General features: G+C 44.3%; 1 protein-coding gene across 3 annotated transcripts in view; it reads right to left on the reverse strand.

Annotated features, from left to right (window-relative positions):
• n4bp2 (NEDD4 binding protein 2) overlaps window positions 1–5558 on the reverse strand; it is a 141601-nt gene extending 136043 nt beyond the window's left edge. For all 3 annotated transcript variants that reach the window (XM_070870377.1, XM_070870374.1, XM_070870375.1), the window contains exon 1: window positions 5210–5558. In XM_070870377.1, coding sequence (XP_070726478.1) covers window positions 5210–5504 — 295 coding nt within the window. In that variant the 5' untranslated portion in view covers window positions 5505–5558. The remainder of the gene's footprint in view (window positions 1–5209) is intronic.
• Between the last annotated feature and the right edge of the window lie 4565 nt (window positions 5559–10123).

Consider the following 10123-nt stretch of genomic DNA (forward strand, 5'->3'; position numbering starts at 1 on the left):
CACAGTCATTACAATGTGGACACTTTCCATTGTATCGTGTAGCACTACCACCATGCTAAATTAATTACATTACAGATTTAACTGAACATCCATGAGGTGCTCTGGGCCACCATCAGCAGCAGAACGGAATTCCACCACAATCTATAATCTCACGGTCTAGTATATGCCTCACTCCTCCATTCTCAGCAAGCCACATGACCAACCCTGGTACAATGAGAAGTGTAGCCAGGCACCTGCAGACATACCTCCAATGAGGTGTCAACCTATAGACAGACCTAAGCAATTCCATTACCAACAGATTAGTGCAACCCTGTCACATCCAGTCGTGAATGGAGATGAACAATTCAGCAACAGGTGGAGGAGGGAGCATGAACATTGGCACTTTCAACAACAACAGAGCCCAACAAAAGGCTTAAGCGTCGCGACCAGCTTCAGTCAGAAATGCCAAGTGGATGATCGGTCTCGGCCTGCTCCTCAGGTTCCCCCCCCCACCACAGCTGCCAGTCTTTAGCCATTTTGATTCACTCCACGTGACATCAAGAAACACGCAAGTGTACTTGACGCAGCAAAGGCTACGAGCCCTGACAATATGCAGGCTGTAGTGCTGAAAACACATGCTCCAGAACTAGCCGCACCCCAAACTAAATAAACTGTTCCAGTATAGCTACAACACTGGTATCTACCCAATAAATTGCCCAGGTATGTCCTGCCAAAAACAGCAGGACAAATCCAACCCAACCAATTACGACCCCATCAGCTGACTTTCAACTGTTAGCAAAGTAATGGCGTCATCAACAATGTTATCAAGCGCCACCAATAACCTGTTCACCGATGCTCAGCTTGGGTTCCATAGGGCAGCTCTGCTCCGGATCTCATTACAACTTTGCTTCAAACATTGACAGAAGACCAGAGGTGAGGAGAGAGTGACTTCCCTTGACATCAAGGCAGCATTTGACCAAGGGTGACACCAAGGAGGCCGAGTAAAACTAAAGCCAATTGGAGATCAGAAGGAAAACTCCCCACTGGCTACAGGCATATTTGGTACAAAGAAAGATGGTTGTGACTGTTGGAGGTCAATCATCTCAGACCCAGGATCTTTCAAAGACCTTTCCTCCATCATAAGGTCAGAAATGGGGCTGTTTGCTCATGATTGCAGTGTTCAGCTACATTCATAATTCCTCAGATAATGAAACAGTCCCATGCCTGCATGCAGCAAGGCATGAACAACATCCAGGCTTGAGTTGATAAGTGACAAATAACATTCGTGCCACACAAGTGCAAGGCAATGACTATCTCCAACAAGAGAGCCTAACCACCTCCTCATGCCATTCAATAGCCTTACCATCGCCAAATTCCCCACCATCCTGGGAGTCATCATTGACCAAAAACTTAACTGGACCAGCCACATAAATGCCATGGCTACTAACACAGAGGTAAAGTATTCTGCAGCCCACCTCCTGACTCCCCAAAATCTCTCCGCCTACAAGTCACCTACAAAACACAAGTCAGAAGTGCAATGGAATACTCTCCAATTGCTTGGATGGATCCAGCTACAACAACACTAAAGAAACTCTACACCATTCAGGACAAAGCAATCTACTTGATCAGCACCTCATTTATTAGCTTAAACACTGGTGTACCATGGTGGCAGTGGGTACTATCTACAGGATACAATGCAACAACTCACCAAGCCTGCTACGGCACCATGTGCGTGGGAACACCATCACCTCCACGTTCCCCCCTAAGTCACACACCAAACTGATTGGGACACATAATCGCTGTTCCATCATCCTTGCTGAGGCAAAATCCTGGAGCGTCCTACCTAACTGCATTGTGGGAGCATGTTCACCACACTTGACTGCAGCGACTCAAAAAAGCCCACTGCCATCTTCTTATGGGAAACTATGGACAGGCAATAGATATTGGCATTGCTAGTGATGCCCACATCCAGAGAATAAAAAAAATGCGCACATTACCAAACATGATTTTCAGCAAGACACAGAAAATTTATGGGGTTTTTCAATCTGTTCATATTGATTCATCACTCAATAAAAATCCAGGAATCTATTGGTAGAAATTGGTTAAAAACTGATTATATATTTCTCAAAACCACATAACATATGGTATAAATAAAAGGATCGTTAAAGATGGTTTTTGCTAATTTAAAAATCCATCCCCCCCCCCCCAACAGGTTCCATCTTCAACATCAAAAACTGAAGAAAAATTGGATCCCAAATTTGGAAATAAATCATCTTTTTATTCAGAACATCACTAGAAGTCAAGAAAGGAAGTAAAGATCTTTTGTAAAAAGAAAAAAAAGAAACACTTCCATTTATTTGGCATCTTTTGCTGCCTCGGGGCATTCAAAAGCGCTTTACAGCCAATTAAGTACTTTTGTTGAAGTGTAGTCACTGTTGCAATGTAGGAAACGCGGTACACAATTTGCACACAGCAAGTTCCCATGAACAGCAATGTAATAATGATCAAATAATCTTTTTGTGTGATGCTGATTGAGGAATAAATATTGGCCAAGGCACTGAGGATAACTTTAAGATAGACACTATGTAAGACCATAGCATTTTTTTATCATCTCATAATCTGCTAATAACTGTGCTTGCAAACTGCTCCAAGATGGCTAAAACATGGGGTGACCAATTTTTAGTGACCCAGAAGGCTTTGCAAATTCAAAAGACTTTCTCATGAGTTTAAACATCTCACAGCTGCAGAGACAGTTCTCACAGGCAGTGTCTGGGAACTCTGAATAAGGAGATAAGAAATTAAAGTGTAGCAAAAAGACATAAATCTGATCTTAATTAAAACAGGTTTTAGCCTATAAGTCTTGCAATTACTATACGCAAGAACAGATCTTTACAGAGCTGCATTTTTATTTTTAACTATTTATTCATTTTTAATGCATAATAATTACAAATGAGACGGGAAAAAGAATCAGAATCTGCAGAACAAACACTACGTTCAAGGAAATGCTCCCTCAACAAAAGTAAGCCCAGTTCTGCTTGAATATTGCACATATTTAGAGCAGTGGGACAAACAGTATTTGGAACAGAATTATATAATAATAAATTAGTGTCACAGCTCTATTTAATTGCTTGAAAGAAATAATGCAACTTAAGGTCACATTTTATTCAAAAAATAGTCAATAAAAAAACACCTTATTGCAATTTGCCATTACTCATTGCCGATTGGATACACACTGCTGCACCCTGGAAGAATCAGGCACTGAAAGTCAGACCAGAGATGAGTGCCTATTGCATTAGTGACATCATCACTCATGTCATATACATCACAGTGTGCACAATGACATGCATCTCAGGACCCAACTTTCATTACAAAAAAATGGAGAATTCAGGATTTCTAATTCCAAAATTAAGAACAAAACAGTATATACCAATTCACTACCCTGGAAATTATGGACAAATTTGGTAAAATCCAACATTATTGATCCCTAGGTATAAGACACAAAGAGTCCATGAATTTTCAAAAGTTAAGTACTGAACCAGGATTTTTAAAACAAGCCATTCTTTAGTTCATACATTATGCACCTCAACATTATTCTATGGTTAATTTTTGAGTACAATTAGTCTTGTCTTGTACCTTATGTATCTGCACACTATGCATTAGATGTAAAGCAATTTCAGCTACATAACAAAATGTATCGGTACAACTTGGTTGTCAATTCTGTCATCTAACTACACATCATCATCATAGGCAGTCCCTCAAAATTGAGGAAGACTTGCTTCCACTCGAAAAGTGAATTTTCAGGTGTCTGTGCAGTCCAATGCAGGAATTACAGTTTCTGATACAGATGGGGCAAACAGTGGTTGAAGGAAAGGGTGGGTGGGGAGCCTGGTTTGCCGCATGCTCCTTCCTCTGTCTGCGCTTGATTTCCGCATGCTCTTGGTGACGGGACTCGAGGTACTCAGTGCCCTCCCAGATGCTCTTCCTTCACTTTGGACGGTCTTGGGCCAAGGATTCCCAGGGGCCAGTGGGGATGTTGCACTTTATCAAGGAGGCTTTGAGGGGGTCCTTGAAATGTTGCCTCTGCCCACCTGAGGCTCACTTGCCATGTCGGAGCTCCAAGTAGAGTGCTTGCTTAGGGAGTCTCATGTTGGGCATGCGGACGATGTAGCCCGCCCAACGGAGCTGGTCGAGCTTGGCCAGTGCTTCAATACTCAGGATGTTGGCCTGAGCAAGAAAACGACGCTGGTGGTATTTCTCCAGCGCTTTGAGATGTCTGCTGCATATAGTCCACATCTCTGAGCCACATAGGAGGGCGGGTATCACTACTGCCCTGTACCAACCAACACAACATGCACCAAGACAGGCAAGACCACCTCCATGAGATAGTTTGACAAGTTGAGCACACATATATATATATATATATATATATAAATAATTTATCTGGATTTATAATCTGATTCATTAGAAAGTTTAAAAATCTTGAACCATCTGAAAATTTTAAAAAAATTAAATATGAACATTTTTAATATTTGGACAGATCCCTACTGCTTCTCTCTTGACGTTATAATCAGCTGGCAATCAAAGCACAGTTTCTTTGTCCCTGGACAGAGATAAATGCATAATCAGCATTGTAAATCAGGTCTGCAGTGTGCACATTACATTATACAAATATCCGAGGCTAGTCCCAGCAACAGGACAACATCGCTACATATGGCTCACGAACAACTAACTCAATCGAGTACAAGTGCTGACCTATAACATAAAAGGATAAACTTCAAAATGAGGACTTTCGCTTCTCCGCCAGTGGAGCTTCAACAATCACAACAACTGGCAATTGGATCTTGCCTGTGATCATTTAGATCACTCAAGTATTACAATAACAATTTTTACATTTTCCACAGTTAAGATTTTTTAATAAACGTTTTGAAAGTAACTGTGTGTACGGCGGCTTACAGCACGAGATGGCAGACTGCAGATTTAAACATTTTTACAAAACGACCAATTCATGTTTACAGTTTTCTCAAAGAAACGATTTGTTTTTCGGGTCAACTTCCAAAAAAATGCAGAACGTGGAGTGGGGGAGGGGCAACTACAGTTGCAATTTATGGGAAAAACACTGGAAATATTTTAAAGGAAAGTGCACCAGTTAGTTGCGGAAGATCCAGGTATATCGGAAGAGTGAAAATCTGATCCTGCTGCAGCCGCGCGCGCGCCGTCGCTCCCTCCCTACCTTTGAAGTCACATTCGGACAGCACAACGTACACCACGCTCGGGTCCAGATGAGAGAACATCTCCGTCATACGGTCCAGCAGCTCCTCCTTGTTCACCCCGGCGCCCACGGCAACAGCGGAAGCAGCAACCGAACCAGAGCCCGAGGCCCGAGTAGGAACTGAAGCTGGGGCCTGATCATCTGTGGCTGTGACCGGAGCCGCTGCCGCTGCCGCTGTGCTGATCCCGGGCGGAGGCCCCAATCCAGGTGGTCGAACCGGGCTCAATGCGGCGGGATTCCTCCTCTTTTTCGGCATTTTTCGTCGACCTCTCAGCCGACAGCAGGCCTGCAGAACCACTTCAGCACAAGCTCAGGAGGGGCGGAGTCAGAGCTGACGTAGCACGGAGTCATTGCGTCACCCGCAGGGGCGGGGCTAAGCGTCAGGTCACGTGGAGAAAGCCCGGGCTGGCGTTTGGCGTAATGAATGGCTGATTGGCTCTCGCGACTCTGAACCTGCAGACCTGAAATTTGGAACGTTTCATTTTGCACACGGCTATGAATTTCCCATTTATATTCGTTTTGCTTCAGTAAATGTATTCAAGTTTTATGCTTCCACAAATTGAGCTTTGGTTTCAAATGTGCTTTTTTTTCTAATTCTCTGACATAGAAATTTGCAGCATGTAACAAGAATTATGAGCAGGATTAGGCCATACTGCTCCTCGAGCCGGCTCTGCCATTCAATAAGATCATGGCTGATCTCCAACCTCAACTTCACTTTCCCGCCCGATCTCCTTATCCCTTGATTTCCCTGTCCAAAAATCTATCTATCTCAGCCTTTAATATATTCAACGATTGAGCAACCCTTTGGGCAGAGAATTCCAAAATTCACAACCCTCCAATTGAAGAAATTCCTCCTCATCTCATTCTTAAATAGCCAACCCCTTATCCTGGGACTATGCCCCCAAATTCTAGACTCTAGCCAGAGGAAAGAAATTCTCAGCATCTACCCTGCCAATCCCCTTCTATATAGAAACATAGACATAGAAACATAGAAAATAGGTGCAGGAATAGGCCATTCGAGCCTGCACCACCATTCAATAAGATCATGGCTGATCATTCCTTCAGTACCCCTTTCCTGCTTTCTCTCGATACCCTTTGATCCCCTTAACCGTAAGGGCCATATCTAACACCCTCTTGAATATATCCAGTGAACTGGCATCAACAGCTGTCTGCGGCAGGGAATTCCACTGGTTAACAACTCTCTGAGTGAAGAAGTTTCTCCTCATCTCAGACCTAAATGGCCTACCCCTTATCCTAAGACTATGTCCCCTGGTTCTAGACTTCCCCAACATCGGGAACATTCTTCCCGCATCTATCCTGTCCAGTCCTATCAGAATCTTATACGTTTCTATGAGATTCCCTCTCATCCTTCGAAACTCAAGTGAATAAAGGCCCAGTTGATCCAGTCTCTCCTCATATGACAGCCCAACCATCCCTGGAATCAGTCTGGTGAACCTTCGCTGCACTCCCTCAATAGCAAGAACGTCCTTCCTCGGACTAGGAGACCAAAACTGAACACAATATTCCAGGTGAGGCCTCACTAAGGCCCTGCACAGCTGCATTAAGACTTCCCTGCTTCTATATTCAAATCCCCTAGCTATGAAGGCCAACATATCATTTGCCTTCTTTACCGCCTGCTGTACCTGCATGGCCACTTTCAGTGACTGATGAACCATGACACCCAGGTCTCGTTGCACCTCCCCTTTTCCTAGTCTGCCGCCATTCAGATAATATTCTGCCTTCGTGTTTTTGCCCCCAAAATGGATAACCTCACATTTATCCACATTATACTGCATCTGCCATGTATTTGCCCACTCACCAAACCTGTCCAAGTCACCCTGTAGCCTCTTAACGTCCTCCTCACAGCTCACACCACCACCCACTTCAGTGTCATCTGCAAACTTGGAGATATTACACTCTATTCCTTCATCTAAATCGTTAATGTATATTGTAAAGAGCTGGGGTCCCAGCACTGAGCCCTGTGGCATTCCACTAGTCACTGCCTGCCATTCTGAAAAGAACCCGTTTATCCTGACTCTCTGCTTCCTGTCTGCTAACTAGTTCCCGATCCACGTCAGTATATTACCCCCAATACCATGTGCTTTGATTTTGCACACCAATCTCTTGTGTGGGACCTTGTCAAAAGCCTTTTGAGAGTCCAAATACACCACATCCACTGGTTCTCCCTTTTCCACTCTGCTAGTTACATCCTCAAAAAATTCCAGAAGATTCGTCAAGCATGATTTCCCCTTCATAAATCCATGCTGACTTGGTCACTGCTTTCCAAATGCGCTGCTATTTCATCCTTAATGATTGATGTTTCAGAGCACCTCTCATTCTTGTAAATTCCAGAGAGTATAGGCCCAATCTACTCAATCTCTCACTCGTCGGACAACAGTCATCCCAGGGATCAATCTAGTCAATCTTTGTTGCACCCTCTCTCAGGCAAGTATGTCCTTTGTCAGATAAAGAGACCAAAACTGTGCACAGTATTCCAGGTGTGATCTCACCAAAGCCCTGTACAATTGTAGTAAGACCTCCTTACTCTTGTACTCAGATCCTCTTGCAATAAAGGTCAAGATGCCATTTGCCTTCCTAATTGCTTGCTGTACCTGCATGCTAACTCTGTGTTTCCTGTACGAGGACACCTAAATTTCTCTGAACACCTACATTTAATAGTTTCTCACCATTTAAAAAATATTCTGCTTTTCTATTCTTTCAACCAAATTGAATAACCTCACATTTCCTGACATTATACTCCATCTGCCACCTTATTGGCCACTCACTGAACCTGTCTATATCCCTTTGCAGGCTTTTTGTGTCTTCACAGTTTACTTTCCCACCTAGCTTTGTATCGTTAACAAACTTCGATACATTGCATTCGGTCCCTTCATCTAAGTCATTAATATAGATTGTAAATAGCTGAGGCCCAAGCACTGATCCTTGCGGCACCCCACCAGTTACAGCCTGCAAACCAGAAAATTACCCATTTATCCCTACGCTTTGTTTTCTGTCTGTTAATCAATCCTCTATCCATGCGAATATATTATCCCTAACCCCACGAGTCTTTATCTTGTATCGCAAACTTTTATGTGGCACCTTATTGAATGCCTTTTGGAAATCCAAAAATACTACATCCACTGGTTCCCCTTTATCTACTCTGCTAGTTAGAACCTCAAAAAGCTCCTACAAACGTGTTAAACACAATTTCCCTTTCATAAAACCATGTTGACTCTGCCTAATCATATTATGATATTCTAAGTGCCCTGCTATCACCTTCTTGATAATAGATGCAGCATGTTCCCGACGACTGATGTCAGGCTAACTGGCCTTTATTTCCCTGTTTTTTCTCTCCCTCCTTTCTTGAATAGCGGAGTTACATTTGCTACATTCTAATCCGCCAGAACTGTTCTAGAATCGAGGGAATTTTGGAAGATCACAACCAATGCATCCACTATCTCTGCAGCCACCTCTTTTAGAACCCTAGGATGTAGGCCATCAGGTTCAGGAGATTTATCAGCTTTTAGTCCCATTAGTTTCTCAATTACTTTTTCTCTTCTGATATGAATTACTTTATGTTCGTCACTTTTGTTAGCCCCTTGGTGTTATGTCTTCAGATGCTCTGATAATGACTCCACGAGACAATGTGTTGTACTTGAACTGGAGTGATCTTAGTCCTTTATTGATAACTCCAGAGTGAGGATCACACATGGTAGCCTGCCTTTTATACTAGGCCAGGCACACCTGTACAGGTAACCTGCAAGTCTCCCACTGCAATGCCCTCTGGTGGCACACCTTGTAATAGTACAAGCAGGAACCATGAAGGATACATGACACCACTCTCTCCCAAGCCTTTAGTGCAAATCCCCTCTGCATTTACTGTGTTCTGGGCTTAGCTCTATCTGGTTGACCCTTGGCAGGTCGTTTCTATCTTGGGTGAGTGGTTGGTGTTTCGTTGGCAGTAGAGTGATGGTGGTTTCTGTTTGTGTGTCCATGACCACTCCATTCTCTCCCCCCACATATATAGATTATGCTGGAGGCTCATTACATTCATATACATTCAGGTCCAGAAAAAAAAAATTGCATTAACATCATTACATTTGTGGTTCAGTTGTGAGGCAAGTACATTCGACTGGTGAGGTATATTCTTGATACATACTAGGAATCGGTACAGGTGTCAGCACTGGTGCGTAAGGACAAGCTAGTTCCAGAACTGCTGGATGGTGTCCAGGCAGTCTGGTGGCAGCACGGTGCCCAGTGCTGGCAGTGGAAACCCGGTTGGCTCAAGTTGCCTGCTCTCGGGTCTTTTGCCATTGCTCCGAGCATCGGGCAGGTTCACAGATGCCTGTGACCTCCTGTCCTTTCCTTGCACCCTGGGTCGCTGCTGCTCCCTGAGGAGCCGACGTCTAGCAGTGCACAGGGAACTGCTGACTCGCTTGCCTGGGCATTGTTTGGTTTGGGATCCTGGCTGGTCCCGGTCCCATTTGGAAGAACTGTTGCGGAGGACCCTTCGTTCCCGGGTATGGCGTTGGTGGCGATAGAGTCTGGGGGCTGCGCCTTAGCACAGTTTTCTCTTTCAGGCTCATGGCAGTTGGTGCCATCGGGTGCCTGAGAGGTGGAGCCGATCAGGGGCAGGCTATCGATACCGGTGCCATTGCCCTCCTGAGATCGCTTGCTCTGCAGCTCGTATGTATTGGCTGCTTGTGGCCACACTCCATAGTGCATAACTATAGTCCGAGGGACGCAGGCTACGACATTGGGTAGCTCGCTGGACCTGTGTGCTCCCGATGGGTGTCTGCCCGCTGCATTGACTGAATGCTGTTGAAATCCTTTTCCGCACAACATTTCATTACTCATTGTAAATAACCTGTAGCT

Source organism: Pristiophorus japonicus, chromosome 2 (genome assembly GCF_044704955.1).
Source record: "Pristiophorus japonicus isolate sPriJap1 chromosome 2, sPriJap1.hap1, whole genome shotgun sequence".
NCBI lineage: Eukaryota > Metazoa > Chordata > Chondrichthyes > Pristiophoridae > Pristiophorus > Pristiophorus japonicus.